The sequence below is a fragment of the Hyla sarda genome, chromosome 2 (assembly GCF_029499605.1).
Source record: "Hyla sarda isolate aHylSar1 chromosome 2, aHylSar1.hap1, whole genome shotgun sequence".
NCBI lineage: Eukaryota > Metazoa > Chordata > Amphibia > Anura > Hylidae > Hyla > Hyla sarda.
Genome location: NC_079190.1, coordinates 382,687,133 through 382,704,223, shown reverse-complemented (window position 1 = coordinate 382,704,223; position 17,091 = coordinate 382,687,133). Strand labels below are relative to the sequence as shown.

Here is a 17,091-nt window from a genome sequence, read left to right as displayed (position 1 = left end):
TTAAAGACACGATACAATTACAACTCAGAGCTGCAGATGGCTCTTGTCGCAGGGGCTTCCCAGGCCTACTGGACTATGGAGTCTGCTGATCACAAGCCCTATTACGCAGGGTAGTGTTGGCCTCTTCAACCAATAATTGTCCTGTGTAATAGGGCCCCTAGTCACCCACGTGCCAAATTTACAAAGCCAATAGTTAAGCACTGTTTTGCAAACCTTTCTTCTAGAATATGACTTCCACATCTAATTTAGGAGTACGTAAACTTTAAATAGTATTACACAATGAAAATAAAATAGATGCCAACAACTAAACTTTCAGACATTAGTCACAGTGAATAACAATGAGCCGCCAAAGAGGGTTGACAGTTTTGATGTGGGGATGTACTAATATCATTTTACATCCAACTGAAACAAACTAAAAAAATTAAAAAAAAGGGTTCACGAAAATCCTGGAAATCCAGGACTAGACCATGAAGTCACTTTTCACCCGAGGTTAGCTGACAACATTTCTAAAGGCAATGAAATATAACCGACTGCAGATCTCTTGTTCTCCAGAGCTACATCACTAAAAACCATGGAAACATCCAAAGCTGGCAATCAGCCTAAAGGAGAAAATGATTCTAATTCTTAAATGAGAGGCCTAAATTACTATGAGTCACCAACCGTACAGCTGTAATGTCACCATGTGACGGATGTTTACGAGATGCTGGAGAAACATTAAGCATGTGGCTCTGTTTTCTCTGTGTTGGCCAACTATGTCCGCTCTCCGGGGGATACTTACTAGCCAGGAATATGAAATCAGGGCAGATAAATATTATGTTTAGTCAATTAGTTAACTACATGCTAATTTGTGAAATCTTTGCAAGCTCTCCAGTTAGTGAGTCCATAAGGACCACAGTTTAAAGCTGGAAAAACTAAAGAAAAACTAGAGTAAAATATACTCCTGGATGTTAAGTACGTCAATGATTGTGCCATATGTATGTGCAGTTTGTTTCATATGATGTAGCTAATGCATCTTTGGTGCTATAAGGAGCTTCTACTGAGAATTTCTTGCTTGTTGTGTGAACAGCATTTCAAAGGGGTTCTGTAACCAGACTAAGCCATTTCAGTTAGCAAGACATCTAAAATTGCATCTTAAAGGGGTACTTCCACCCTAGACATCTTATCCCCTATCCAAAGGATAGGGGATAAGATGTCTGATCGCGGTGGTCCCGCCGCTGGGGACCCCCACAATGTTGCATGCGGCACCCACCTGTTTCTTGTCCGGAAGCGCTGTAGGGTCTCGGTCGCGGCCACAGGAACGGAAGTCCGTGACGTCAGGACTCCGCCCCCCGTCTGACGTCACGCCCCTTCACATCAATGCAAGTCTATGGGAGGAGGCGTCACTTCCGGACAAGAAACAGGTGAGTGCCGCATGCAACATTGCGGGGGTCCCCAGCGGCGGGACCCCCGCGATCAGACATTTTATCCCCTATCCTTTGGATAGGGAGATAAGATGTCTAGGGTGGGAGTACCCCTTTAGGTCAAGTGCTATTGCTAAATCCATTGCCCCTTTTGCTGAAACCACATCCCTCGGTCAGACGTGTCAAATAAAGTGTCTGAAAAGCATCTGCACCAATATGGTGCAACTTGTGCCAGAATTCTGTCATGTTTTCAATATTAATTAGCATCACTATGTTTATTTGAATAGAGAGCCAAATTAAAAACATTATAAATAAACGCAATAAAAAAAATTATGTAATGAATATTTATGAAATTTACTAACACAGTATGTCACTGTCTGATGTGCAAAATGTCTAAAAGTGTGCGCATCTGCCGAATGAGTGCTGGTGGACACATATGCTCAGTCCCTCTTACAGCCAGATCTCTGCATACTGACCCCCCTCTCCATTGCAGAGGAGCGGAGTGAAATCCTTTTCTGCCTGTCTGGAAAGTCCCAGAGTCTCTGTAGTAATATGTCAATATAGCTGAGAAAATTCATTCTCAGTTTATTAGGATTATAAAGCTGGACTAAAAAGTAATAAGGGACTGTATGGTCAGCTGCCAGAGGGGGGAGGATACTAATTCCATCCAGAGCTCATGCCTAGCAGTACAAATCAACAGCAAACATATAGAAGCAAAAATTTATAAAAAGGGTATTTTTCATATTAGAGGCAATATGAATTACTTGATTTATGGGATGGCTACTTTAGCAATAGGCTAGGGGTTTATTTGCATAATCTTAACACTAACTATTAATACTGTTAAAGGAGGCAGCATCAGACTGACTTTCTGTGAGCCCATCAAAAGAGATAATTATAAGTACCTACCTCCAATACAAAAAGAGAAGTAATGTAATGTATGTATACAGTGATTGCACCAGCAGAATAGTAATATCTTACTATACTCCAGAGCTACACTCACTGTTCTGCTGGTATAGTCACTGTGTACATACATTACATTACTTATCCTGTATTGACCCGAAGTTACATCTTGTATCTCGGTAGTATGAGAGTATGAGATAGGAAATTCCTTGTATTTTCAAAGTAACTCATTCCATGAAAGCATTCTGAAATGAACATTTTAGCTAAACAGCTGTATAGTAAATCTGAATTTTTTCTTTTAATTTTATTTATTATATCAGGTGTTCCGGGAGCTGGAGTTGGTGCTGGAGGCAAACCACCTAAACCTGGTAATCATGAATGAAAGTTCTAATATGTTACTAGGAGGGATCTTCAGACCTAAAGTGTACCTGTCATGTGAAACAAAACTTTGTAGACTTTCTGTTTTGTACATGCCAGCATGAGCCTTTTTTTATTTGTTGTGCCCTCTAGCCACTAGGGACCCTGCTTGCCCTGCATGGCTTTCTGCAGTCTTCTCCTGCTTATGGGGGAACACTTGCCAGTAATCTTAGCACCAATCAGGCAGAGGCATAAGGAGCACGCACAGCTTGCTGTCCAATCCTCCTCTACCTTATCTTGAGCACCTCCCCTATGTTATGCTTGCATTTGTAGGATAAATAGGACTTATTAAAGGACACTGCCGCAGATGATCACCAGTCTGTTCTGCTGTTGACAGCTCCCATCTCTGACTACTATCACAGTGAGAGCTGAGAGCCAGGAGCATGCACTATGGTGTGCCCGGCCCGCCTATCATGTATGCTGTCCTCTCCAGCTGTTGCTAGAGATGGATTGTCTATGACAACAGGCGGTCATAGCAAAGACATAAGGCAATGTCCAGCATGGAGGTTCAAGCAATTCTTGGAAGTTTATTCAGCAATTAGCCAACATAACAAACAGGTGACGCGTTTCGGACACAGTGCGCAGCCTTAATCAATTAAGGCTGCGCACTGTGGCCGAAACGCGTTACCTGTTTGTCATGTTGGCTAATTGCTGAATAAACTTCCAAGAATTGCTTGAACCTCCACGCTGGACATTGCCTTTTGTCTTTGCTGTTACTCTGGATCGAGGGTCCGGTTCTAGTCTCGTGTCGTGGAGTGGGCGAGAGGGAGAGCTGTGTCTACCATTGTTTGCTTCAACAGGTGGTCATAGTATTTCAAACAGGAGGGAGATGGTTTTTATGCAAAAAACACTATATATATATATATATATATATATATATATATATAAGTCCATATAAAGCAGCACAATGGCGGTGAGAGACCGCTGAAACGTTGTCTCTATATCCCTGGAATAAAATAACACTTTATTGATTCACTACTTTGGTGTGCTGCCGTCATACTTTAACTATATATATATATATATATATATATATATATATATATATATATATATATAGTGGTCCCTCAAGTTACAATGTTAATTGGTTCCAGGACGACCATTGTATGTTGAAACCATTGTATGTTGAGACCATAACTCTATGGAAACCTGGTAATTGGTTCTGAAGCCCCCAAAATGTCATCCAAAAATAGGAAAAAGTGATGATGAAAGAAAAATAAGTAGATAACTAATACAGATAAAGCAGATCCTTACATATAAAAGTAAGAAAGATCTGCTGGGAGCTGTAAATCACTGTCTATTTCAGTGTTTCCCAACCAGGGTGCCTCCAGCTGTTGCAAAACTACAACTTCCAGCATGCCCGGACAGCCAAAGGCTGTCCGGGCATGCTGGGAGTTGTAGTTTTGCAACAGCTGGAGGCAACCTCTTTGGGAAACACTGGTCTATGTAGAGGACAGAAGCTTCTTCAGGGTCCTGTACAGTACACGAATGTCCTAAAAGAAGGAAAATGGAGCCGCCCTCACCTGATGTCCAAAGGAGAAGCTAACCCTGACACAGGTAAAGAGTACAGAACATGTAATACCTCCTTGTACTGTAGGGGGCGCTACCATACACCAGTCAGTGCATGTACTTTAGGAATACAGGGGTTTTACCAGTGAAATATCCATTCTGATTGGTTGGTTCTTCCGGCCATTGACACGTTTCGCAGATTCCATAGCATTGTATGTTGAGTCTGGTTTCAAGTTACAATGGTCCAGAAAAGACCAATGTATGTTGAAACTATTGTATGTTGAGGCCATTGTAAGTTGAGGGATCACTGTATATATATTATTGTATTGCTATTAAAAGTAGAATATAAATGACTGCTACTAGATCACTGCTTTAGCTGGCAGTAGCTGGCAGTAGTAGGAAGTTAGTAAATTGGTTCAGCTCTTCTTATTTGGCAAGAATGAGAAAACGATTACAATAAAAATGTATTTACAAGCTACGGGTGCTGCTATTTATTGGTGAATGCAGTTTTGGTGACCAAAGTTTGCATAGGATCAACCATTCAATACAATTGATTGTAGGTTATGGAGCTAACCTAGGAGGAGGAGGAGGAGGCTTTGGACCTGGAGGTGGTTATGGGCCTGGAGGTGGTTATGGACCTGGTGCTGGAGTTGGGCCTGGTGCTGGAGTTGGGCCTGGAGGCATTGGAGGTGGAGGTAAGAGCAGTATATAAATACTTTTTCGAGGTTATTAGGTTCTATGTCCTGAAAATACATTTCCTAGAGAAGTCTTTAATACAATTAAACTTTTTCCACCGTCCATTTTCTCCATCAATAGGGTATGCCATCCCTTTATGTTCAATGGGGGCTGCCTTCTGCCTTTGTTTTCATGCATAACAGCCCCTGGTGACCTCCTGTGAAATGCTGCATGGCCCCATTTAAAGGGTACCTTTCATCAAAAAAAACTTTTGATATATTATAGATTAATGTATGCAGAATAATTAGTTAAAAATATGCTTCTTTCTATTTAATTTTCCACCAAAAATGACCACTAGAGGTCTCCCTACCAGTCCTTTTTTATAGATTTCAGACTCATGCTGGAGTCCTAAATCTCAGACTGCAGCCGGGACACAGACAAGCTCAACAATGCTCCCTGGCAGTGAGCAGTGGTGAGTTTGTCTGTGTTCCGGATGCAGTCTGAGATTTAGGACTCCTGCATGAGTTTTTTTTTGATGAAAGGTACCCTTTAATAAAGCCAGGTTCACCACGGTGGGAAGAGGGGAAAAACAAAAAGGGACACCATGCTTAACCTGTTAATCCTCAGTGGGGGTCCCAGAGGTTTGACCTCAGCTAATTTTTGAATCATATGATGATTAGATGGGAAATACACTTTCATTTAGCACTGTAAAATGTATACTTAATATAAGAAAGGTTGAACTTACAACTTATGTATGTAACTGTTTTATATCAATCTGCTCTACTCCACATTGTCAGTGTGGCCAGGATGATATATTGTGAGGATTGGGAGCAAGTTTCCAAATGAATTCCGTACCAGCTATCAATGTAACTAGAACAATAGAGAAAATTGTTAAAACATTTAGAAATGTGTTCGTTTAATAAAGTTTACATTTAGTTTTTTTTCCTGGACCCTCACATTCAATTTCTTTGAAAGGTTTCCTTCTGGAAATAATTTAGCAGTATTAGTAAGCGCAAAAGTGTTAAACCTATAGACAACCAGAAGTGTCATTGGCTCAATGACACTTGGCAGTACATTGTTTAACCTGTAAGGGTATATTCACATGTACAGTATCCTGATCATATTTGATGCTCAGGATTTAAAGCTGCAGATTTGATGCTGTGTAAATCTACATAGAAATCTGCAGCTTCAAATCCTGCACAGATACTGTGTGTGTAAATAGGGGATTTTCAGGACTTTTTTTTTACATTGGCCAATGCTCAGGATTGACGCCAGACACCCAACCAATCCGCTATTTGCTTAGCTGTCATTCACTTTAAAAAGGGAACTGAGCTGCAGTAACCTAATTCTGCTCTTATTATCATGAATCCCACCAGTCAATGTTCATGATATAGACAATAAACTTTCAACAGACTGCTTGAACCAATGCTACAGGTTAACGTAAGAGACTTGAATACATTTCTCTTATTGCACTTATCAGTTGCCACTCCTTCTCCCCCAAAACTTGTCAGTCACTCTGAAAAGCCACTAAAAGTCTGTCTGGGAGAAAAAAGAAATGAAGATCAGCTGATTGAAATACATTAGAGTTCACTCTAACTGGGGATATGAATGGGGACAATGAAGAGTAGTTGGCTGCAGAAAGAAATGGAGGCAGAGAGAAACTAAGACACAAGGCTGAAAGATCTAGCTTATTGAACTACATTACTGCAGCTTACACTACTCAGGACTGCTCTAAAACATCTTCCATGATGCTGAGGATTTACTAAAGAGACATAGGAAAGAAAGATCTCCACTTATGTGTCTGTGACATTATAAAACTTTAATAATAGACATTTAGCGGAAAACTAGTGGAAAATACAGTGGAAAACTTATAATGGTCAATAATAGCTCTGATTGTTTTGTACACACACAAAGCTTGTCCTAAAAGGTTACCTTAAAGTGCTGATATACCTAAAGCATTATGGGGCACCCAGATAAATGGATGCTGATCCTCATGAGTCCATTCCTCTGACTCTGAAATGTCCTATTAAGTCAGAATGCCTCAAGGATTAGGTGACATTTGGAAAGGGGTGGTCTATACGAGATAACCCCCTAGAGTTTCTAGTTTTGATATTTTATGAGTCAGTTTCAAGTGAATTGCCTGTGGCCTCTGCATGTTTCAGTTCGTAAATGTTCCTGAGAATTTAATAGTGGTGTCATACACATTATAAAGCCAATATTTCCCACCCCCTCCTGCCAAACACTTGTGAATACTGTATAATTTGGAGCTGGATAGCATTGAGCTTCATATGTTTACATTGTGAAATGGATATGGATCATAAAGCCATTTGATGTCTGACAGCATGAAAACAGGTCAAGTGCTGAGAATAATTGGCAGATTGCATTGGAATGAGAAGACATGAGCAGGGGAGCCAGTATTACAATATATTCAATCAGAATGTTTACTAGGGAGCAGAGCCTACAGAGTACACACATATGGATCATTCCATAGGACTGGAACCATCACACTGTGTCATAAAGATAAAAATAATAAAAAAGAAATTAGAGACATTTTGCTTTGAGGAAGCCAAACTAGCATCATTGAGAAATAGCTGGGAAAATGGCATCTATTGTTATTGCCTGTCTCAGTGGACTTTTATTGATACAAAACATATTGCAGGCAGCTGGAGGGAAACAAGTGAAATGCTGCCTGTATAGTAAATGCTTACATATCAAGAAGATATATATAAATATGTGGTGTCACTGAAAAATATTGACAGAGCAGCTGCATTAAGAGGAGGATGTTTTATGGCATGCACCATGATCAGCCATTTACGGAATGCGTGAGTATGGGATACAAGGTCAAATATTGTCTCTTTTTTGGCAGGTCTTTACCCAGGAGCTGGAGGCAAACCACCCAAGCCAGGTGAGCGCTCTACTGGAGGTCTGAGGCATAATGAAGAATGGTTTGGTTGTCACTTAGGCCTGCTATAATTGAGCATTTCGGTGAACAATCATAATATAGATCTGTTTACTTGACATATTACAGAACAAACAGCAGCAGTATATCATTAGTATATCATCCGTATTACTGACTGACTGTCATTTAGGCCTGCTTCACACAAGCATAATACAGAGGCAAAATATGTGTGTATTATGGATGATGTACCATCAGTATGTCGCCGCATTGCTTCAGTCATCTGGATTTGTGGTCAATAAATACTGATGGGCGTCTTCTAGAAAGGAAATTAAATTACACTTATGCAAAATTACTGATGAAATACAGATGCAATACGGATCAAATATGGATTCATCCCTATTTTAATCCGTCTTTGACACAACAGATGAAAGTGGAATATGCTGCATTTTAAAAAGTTTTGAACCTCTTCTGTGTTTCTGACTATTCCTAGTTTTTGCTAACAAATACTGATGCCAAATACTGACCGAAATTTAGCTAAGGGTCTAAACTCTAAAGGGCGTTTTCCATCTGTGTGTCTTATTTTTTTAATTTTTTTTACACTCATGGGAATAGCGCCATAGATTGAAGCATTAGTGTAGTTAAAAACAACTTTTGACACGTCTTGATCAGACATGTGAAAGTTATTGATCGCATCTGGTGTCGATCCTTAGACCTGCTGCAATCATGAGTTATAGGCCAGGAAAGTGGGCGACATTGCGCTCCATTCCCTGGTAGGCCGGTAGATTCCCTGGTAGGCCGGTAGATCCGACCTTTACAAAAGGTCAGATCTGCCATCCAGTAGGGCAGTGGAGCACAATGTCACCTGCTTCCCAACTCACATCGCAATATTGCAGTGGGTTTCAGGATTGAGACGTGGGTTGATTTACAACTTTTGACATTTCTGAGAAACGTCAAGAGTTGTTTTTAATGACAGTAATGCTGTAATATTAGCTTGGTTTTTGTGACAGAAAAGAAAAAGAAAACTGATGGAATACTGAGGAAAATGATCAGCTTTTCCTTTTTTTTTTTGCCTTGAAAGGTTATGGTGGTGGCCTCGTATCTGGAGGAGCAGGTGGAACTGGTTATGGTCCTGGTGCTGGAGCTGGCTATGGTCCTGGAGCTGGCTATGGACCTGGTGCTGGAGCTGGCTATGGACCTGGTGCTGGAGCTGGTTATGGTCCTGGTGCTGGAGCTGGCTATGGACCTGGTGCTGGAGCTGGTTATGGTCCTGGTGCTGGAGCTGGCTATGGACCTGGTGCTGGAGCTGGTTATGGTCCTGGTGCTGGAGCTGGTTATGGTCCTGGTGCTGGAGCTGGCTATGGTCCTGGAGGTATAGGAGCTGGAGGTGAGCATTAATAATAACACAGTGCAGATAACCAGCCTCCACAAAGGTCAGAACCAGGGAATGAGCGAAGAAAGATGAGATGATGTATGTAGAAATGACATTGATCATAAAAGCTGCCTAACAAAAGTCATTTTTCTATTGTCAGGCCAATACGGAGGAGCTGGAGGCAAACCACCTAAGCCAGGTAAGAAGGCAATATCTAAAGAGGTTTTCTGTCAGGAAGATTAGTGTCCAGTCTGGGTAGACATACAGGTGGTCCTATTCATAAGGTCTAAATGCACTATTGACTTAAACCACATGGTATAAATCTAATGTTACAATGGACAGCACCAGAACAATAATGTGAAATACATTTACTTTTTAGGCTATGGAGCTGGAGCCAGTTTAGGACAAGGAGGATTAGGAGGAGCCGGCTTTGGAGGTATAGTGTTAACTATTTACTACATGAAGAAATGTGTCATTGTATAGCAGTCATTCTGGATCGTATCACCATAAGGGAACCCCTGCATAGTTTTTAAGTCTAGGTACTAGTAAACCATTCCAAATGCATTGACAATGCTAAATTCTAGCTTAGATGTCCTATTCTGCCAAGCATCTTTGTGCAGGTAGAAATCAAGTTACCATCTATAGAATTGTTTCCCAACTAGTGTGTATCCAGCTATTGCAAAACTACAACTCTCAGCATGCCCAGACAGCCAAAGGCACACTAGTTTGGAAACACTTATTTATAGGGACAAGTCTTACTGCTGCTATGTTTTGGAGAAACCCTATCCAGATTTTAAAGAAACCAGAGGTGCCAGGAAATCCTATTGGGAAAAAGTTCCTTCAACAAAGGTCATTGCATTTATATACATGTTGTATTTAAAAGCCATGTATGGCCTTAAATTATTGTAATACAATATGGAGCATAAGACATAGAATACAATTCTCTGTATATATAATGTGCAATAATATATTGTAAGTAAAACTACCAAGGATTATAGAAAGTGTTAGAGAATAGTCAGGGGTGTAGCAAGCAAACATGTGACCCCACAGCAAAAAGCTTCTCATTACTTTGTTTGTCCTCATGATAATACACACAGTGATGTCACAGTACAGGGATAATACACACAGTGATGTCACAGTCCAGGAAAAATAAACACAGGGATGTCACAGTACAGGGATAATACACACAGTGATGTCACAGTACAGGGATAATACAGTGATGTTACAGTATAGAGATAATACACACAGTGATGTCACAGTACAGAGATAATATACACAGTGATGTCACAGTACAGGGATAGTACACAGTGATGTGACAGTACAGAGATAATACACACAGTGATGTCACGGTACAGGGATAATACACAGTGATGCCACAGTACAGGGATAATACACACAGTGATGCCACAGTACAGGGATAATACACACAGTGATGTCACAGTACAGGGATAATACACACAGTGATGTCACAGTACAGGGATAATACACACATTGATGTCACAGTACAGGGATAATACACACAGTGATGTCACAGTCCAGGGATAATACACACAGTGATGTCACAGTGCAGGGATAATACACACAGTGATGTCACAGTGCAGGGATAATACACACAGTGATGTCACAGTACAGGGATAATACACACAGTGATGTCACAGTACAGGGATAATACACACATTGATGTCACAGTACAGGGATAATACACACAGTGATGTCACAGTACAGGGATAATACACAGTGATGTCACAGTCCAGGGATAATACACACAGTGATGTCACAGTACAGGGATAAGACACACAGTGATGTCACAGTACAGGGATAATACACACAGTGATGTCACAGTACAGGGATAATAAACACAGTGATGTCACAGTACAGAGATAATACACAGTGATGTCACAGTACAGGGATAATACACACAGTGATGCCACTGTTCAGGGATAACTGATGTAGTGATATCACAAACCTGATATAATAAATGCCGCAATGTTACAGTACATGAATATGGAAAGTTAAGTACAGTTATAATGTGCACAATGATATCACAATAAAAAAATAAAAATAAATAAAAATAAAGAACACAGATAAACCCTGCTATCTACTGCAGCGGGGAAATATACTAACAGTGATGTTACAGTCCAGGGATAATGCACACTATGATATTATAGCACAGGTATAATGCCCATCATCCACACTGTGACATATTGGTATGACATGTAGACATTATGTCCCAGTATAGGTCTAATGTATGGATGATATAGCACAGATATTATGTAAAAAAGTAATTGTTCACATTCAGTAGGCACACCTTATTTCATCGTCCATAGTTGTTTTTTTTTTTTTACTGTACTTTATATTTTAGAGCAAAAAGGGACCCCTTTATCACCGCTCCACCACATACCCACCACCACCACCACCTCCTCCACCTCAAGCAAATAGAATGTACAGGATAAAATTTGCATTCTGTATAATGAACACTAGGTGGCACATCAAGCCCACATTTATCATTTATTTTTAATCTGTAGGAGGAGCAGGAGCAGGAGCCGGAGCCGGAGGATACCCATTAGGAGGTAAATTATTATTATTATGCAGATTGTGAACATTTACTATGAAATGAGGCAACATTATGCCGAATTTATAATGATATAAAATATATATATATATATATATATATTCTTTTCTTTTCACAGCTCAAAAGCCAGCTAAATCCTACTATCGAGGTAATGAGGAATCATTTGTTTCTGTATTTTTGGAGTGGTTTTAATATAGAGGTTATGTTAACACAATAGCATATCATATCCATATGTTGCAATTGCGGCCACATTGCTTAAATACAATATTAAATACATATATGGTGTTTTTTTTTTCATAGCATTATTCCAGTGGTTTCAAAACTATGGACCTCCAGATGTTGCAAAACTACAACTTCCAGCATGCCCGTAAGGCTGTCTGAGCATGCTGAGAGTTGTAGTTTTGCAACAAATGGTGGTCCAGAGTTTGGAGACCATTGATCTGTTGCAAAACTACAACTCCCAGCATGCCTGGACAGCCTTCGGCTGTCCAGGCATGCTGGGAGTTGTAGTTTTGCAACAGCTAGAGGTCCGCAGTTTGGAAACCATTGCTCTATTCAATAAACATCACCCATAGAGCTACAATCCATAGAGCCATATAGAATATTGCATCAAAGCCTAGCACAGAGCAGACCATGAGTGCACCACAGCCTGCATAAGTGTCCGGCCATAATCATTTACCATTTTAACAAATACCATATGTTACAATGATCTTAGTAATGTAGTGTGTCAGAGTGATGTCAGATCAGGGTTCATGAACTGCTAATGCTTCTGGACAGCAGCAAATACTCCATTTTATTAAGTGTTGCCACTGTACATTAGCCATACAGATATATATAGGTTTAAAGGGGTACTCCGGTGGAAAACATTATTATTATTTTTTTTTTTTAATCAACTGGTGCCAGAAAGTTAAGCAGATTTGCAAATGACTTCTATTAAAAATCTTTACCCTACCAGTACCTTTTAGGCTGCGTTCAAACGGCCGTCTAGACCCATCCTGTTCTTCTCCCGTCAAAGATAAAAAAAACGGACTTAAAATAAACGGACAATAACGGATGCAAACGGATGTTATCCGTTTGTATCCATTTTTGTTCAGTTAATAAACCCCCCCAAAAATTGTTTTTGTTCTGAGCATGCTCAAAAGTAAAAACGGATCAAAAAACGGATGCAAACAGATGACATTAAAGGCTCATCCGTTTGCTATAGACTTCAATGTTAAATTTACTGTATCCGTTTTTTCTTCCGTTTTTTGGACGGAAGAAAAAATACTGCATGTGCCGTTTTTTTCTGCCGGAAATGAGTGCAGACGGATGCAAACGGGTGCAAAAGGATTGTAAAAAAATCCCATTCACATGAATGGGATTTTTTTTTAACCATTTTGAATCCGTTTAAAGCCTGCAAGAAAGGAAACAAAACGGAGATAAAACAACGGGGACAGACGGCCGTGTGAACGAGCCCTTAGCGGTTTTATGCTACAGAGGAAATTCTTTTCTTTTTGAATTTCTTTTTTGTCTTGTCCACAGTACTCTCTGCTGACACCTGATGCCCCTATCAGGAACTTTCCAGAGCAGGAGAAAATCCCCATAGCAAACCCATGCTGCTCTGGACAGTTCCTGACACAGACAGAGGTGTCAGCAGAGAGCACTGTGGACAAGACAAAAAAAGAAATTAAAAAAGAAAAGAATCTCCTCTGTAGCATACAGCTGCTAAAAAGTACTGGAAGGGTAAAGATTTTTTAATAGAAGTCATTTACAAATCTGTTTAACTTCCTGGCACCAGTTAATGTAAAAAAAAATGTTTTCCACCGGAGTACCCCTTTAAGGAGCAGCAATGCACAGGGATACCACTAACTGCTTTTGTATGTCATAGTGATAAGTGCACATATGAGGTACAGTACAGATCAGTAAAGCTTTGTGATTGCTACATATTGCTATGTTGATACCATTAACTAATACTATTTTAATTATACTATTTGTAAAAAAAAAATTCTAATAAGATGTATGTTGTACACCCTACAACTTGTGTCATCTACACTCAATATGATATGAATTGGGGTGACCAATAAAACTTACTCCCTCCATTCTTATCTGTCTTACATAACTACCTTCCAGTGGACATTAAAGGGTACTCCCGTGGAAAACTTTTTTTTTTTTTTTTTAATCAACTGGTGCCAGAAAGTGAAACAGATTTGTAAATTACTTCTATAAAAAAAAAAAATCTTAATCCTTCCAGTACTTATTAGCTGCTGAATACTACAGAGGAAATGGTTTTCTTTTTGGAAAACAGAGCTCTCTGCTGACATCATGACCACAATGCTCTCTGCTGACATCTCTGTCCATTTTAAGAACTGTCCAGAATAGGAGAAAATCCCCATAGCAAACATATGCTGCTCTGGACAGTTCCTAAAATGGACAGAGATGTCAGTAGAGAGCACTGTGGTCATGATGTCAGCAGAGAGCTCTGTGTACCAAAAAGAAAACCATTTCCTCTGTAGTATACAGACCCTAAAAAGTACTGGAAGGATTAAGATTTTTTAATAGAAGTAATTTACAAATCTGTTTCACTTTCTGGCACCAGTTGATTTAAAAAAAAAAAAAGGTTTTCCACGGGAGTACCCCTTTAAGTTCATTCTTTTTAGCAATCCCTGGGATTTCCGCTCACGTTAGTGAATGTAAATATAGGCACTCATGGATGTATGATGAAAATAAATCAAACATATAACACTGTAATGGTAAATGTGAACCTCTTAGGTATATCTACTCTTTGAATAAAACGCCACATTTGACTGATAGACTTTCTCTTTGTAGGTGCCGGACTGTGCGGCCAAGGGAAATACTGTGGCAGGCGGAGAAAATAAACAGTCGGAGAGCTACGATTAACCTCATCAACTATGGTGCTACTGCATGGTGTGAATGTAAAAGGATTCAAGTATCCCCCTCTGCCCTCCTTTCCCTCAGTTACCTCCCCATTCCCCCTTTCTCCTGCCTTTTAGACGTTCATCTTTAAGTCCCTTAGTCAGGCAGCTACACTTTATAAGATGAGCCTGCAGTCTGACATTAATACACTGGCAGACGCATATACACACACTGATGCTGTATGGATACGTTTAGACTGTGTATATGTGTACATGCCAATAGAGAACATAGTCTATGCCTATGAATGCACATAAAGAAACCTACAGAGCTGTGCAGACCTGCATACAGTACACTCAGACATTCACAAGTATGGAAATACATGCACTAGATATATATAGATATATAAATGTAAAATACACCAACATACACATCGTCTATAGTCAGGAGCTGGTTGGCATTTATCTGGGCCACCAAGAGAAACCAACTGTCCACTATATAGTTTGGTGCGAAAAATCTTTTTCTTTGACCGTATAGGGCCTCATGTCCAGAATCTCAAGCAGCAGGTCAGGTCACCAATCTCTTTGTCCTATCTTCCTGGAAAAGTCAGAGCTTTAACCTGATTGGCTGATATGGACAATGGCTCCACTTTTTGTCCGTAGATGTTTTTGTACATGAGGCCTTGAGTTTCTATTATCTCATTAACCCACACACCCCCATCCCCCCTCCCGCCATGCTGCTGGGTATTTTAGGAGCACATATAGTGGACATTGAAGGCTACTGGTGGCCTTGTGGTTGGGCCAGTAATTAGGAATTACCCCCCATCTGATAGAAACAAAGGGCAATTAAGCCGCCGTCCCTGGCTCCTGGCTCTCACACCATGGCGCCAATAGGTTATTGTTGTTGTTGTAACTTATACTTGGAATTGACTCAATTTTAATGCAATCGGCCAGCGACTGTACGGGATATGTTTTATTTGTTTGTTATTTTTATTATTAAAGTGTGTGACTTCTCCCTCTCTGAGGGCGGAGCGTGGCAACAAAAAAGAAGCCTTCAAAAGCATCATCCTTTTTTTTTGATACAGAAACTGAATAGATATATTTCTTACCTTTTTATTCGTCACAAATTGCAGAGCATTGCTGTTTTATTTTGTCTCTTTCACTTATGCGCCATTTTCTGCAGAATCCTTGAAAGAGGAAGGTATTTACTTTTATAGCGAGAGCTTATGGTAAACGTAAGCTGCTCTGGAATAAGGGAGAGTGACAATGTCGAGAGAGAAGGGGACAAGAGCTGATATATATGTAATTATTATTGTTATTAATTTACACGTTTGCTGCCAAAGACATTTGTAACATATTTAAACATTCTGGCATTGAAGGAGTTAAACATAAAAAGCTGTGAGATTTTAGGTAGATTGAGGTCTCTCTCCCCTTTCTCTCAGGCTTAGCGCCTTCTCTTTGCCTCTCCTCGGTTACCATTATGCTGCAGAATGATCTTGACTTTCCTACCCCGCTGTGTCTGGTTGTGAGGGGTGTGTTTGATGTGTGAATGCCTTAGTTTACTGACCACCCCCTCATCTTCCTCCTCTCAGTGTATTCCCTCTCATACCGCCTCCAATGGAAAAGAAAAACAGAACACTTTTTTTGTAAAAATAATACTGAAAAAAGTTATTAAAAGTAATTTTGCTTAAAATAAAGAATAAAGAAAACTTTTTAAATGAACAATTGTATGTTGTGTGTTTTTATGTTTTTCTTTTTTTTTTGCTGTTGTAACAAATATATCTAAAGACTGCATCATCCATGCAGACCTGAAGGCTTAAAAACAGTAAAAAAAACTGTGATCATTGATAAGCCACTATAAATGCAGTAGTGTACCACCTTGTTGTGTCGAAGATGTTCTAGGCAGCCTATAGGGCTATGGGTTTAGAGGTGTAAATATGTTATTTTTACAAACTCTATAACTTAATCAGTGCAAAAAAAAGCCAAAAGTAATGCCTATAGGTCCCCAGGAAGAATGACATGCTAATTACCTTATCACCTTTTGGAGGAAACATTCCCTTTAAGCCAGTATTTCACTCTAAGTAGGAGCCTTAGACCATGACTGGGGATCTATGTCAAGCCGGGGATGTCACCAGAAAGAAAGAATGCCCATCTATTGACAGCTGTTTATGGGTTATTGCCCCTTATCAGTGCAGAACGGGGTACTGGCTGGCTGCAGAGAGGCCTATATTTGGGACCAAAGGGTTAATGTTTCTCCTTAAAGAGAGTACCATAAAGACATGGAGACTTACAGTTTATTCATGCTCCACTGGGAATTCTGGGAAGAAGGATATGCAAAGCAGTCCCCATACACTTTAGTAGAAAGTTGGTCAAACCATCTAGGATGGGCCAACTGTTTATGGGAGTCTCCCAACTCTTCTCTGAAAGATGATGTTGGCGTAAAGAAGGGTTAGGTAGTTTCAAGTGTCCAATCTTGTTGCTCAGACATAAACCACTGCCAGGTT

The 17,091-nt window shown here is 40.0% G+C and overlaps 1 protein-coding gene across 5 annotated transcripts in view; it reads left to right on the top strand.

Moving 5' to 3' along the window:
- The window catches only part of ELN (elastin), a 99,597-nt gene extending 83,297 nt beyond the window's left edge, over window positions 1–16,300 (top strand). For 4 of the 5 annotated variants that reach the window (XM_056558527.1, XM_056558526.1, XM_056558524.1 and 1 more), the window contains 9 exons: window positions 2,621–2,668; window positions 4,784–4,918; window positions 7,765–7,803; window positions 8,876–9,181; window positions 9,327–9,365; window positions 9,546–9,602; window positions 11,692–11,736; window positions 11,857–11,886; window positions 14,544–16,300. In XM_056558527.1, coding sequence (XP_056414502.1) covers window positions 2,621–2,668; window positions 4,784–4,918; window positions 7,765–7,803; window positions 8,876–9,181; window positions 9,327–9,365; window positions 9,546–9,602; window positions 11,692–11,736; window positions 11,857–11,886; window positions 14,544–14,593 — 749 coding nt within the window. In that variant the 3' untranslated portion in view covers window positions 14,594–16,300. Of the gene's footprint in view, window positions 1–2,620; window positions 2,669–4,783; window positions 4,919–7,762; window positions 7,804–8,875; window positions 9,182–9,326; window positions 9,366–9,545; window positions 9,603–11,691; window positions 11,737–11,856; window positions 11,887–14,543 lie in introns of all 5 variants that reach the window. The other variant, XM_056558525.1, reaches the window with a different exon arrangement.
- The last annotated feature ends 791 nt before the right edge of the window (window positions 16,301–17,091 follow it).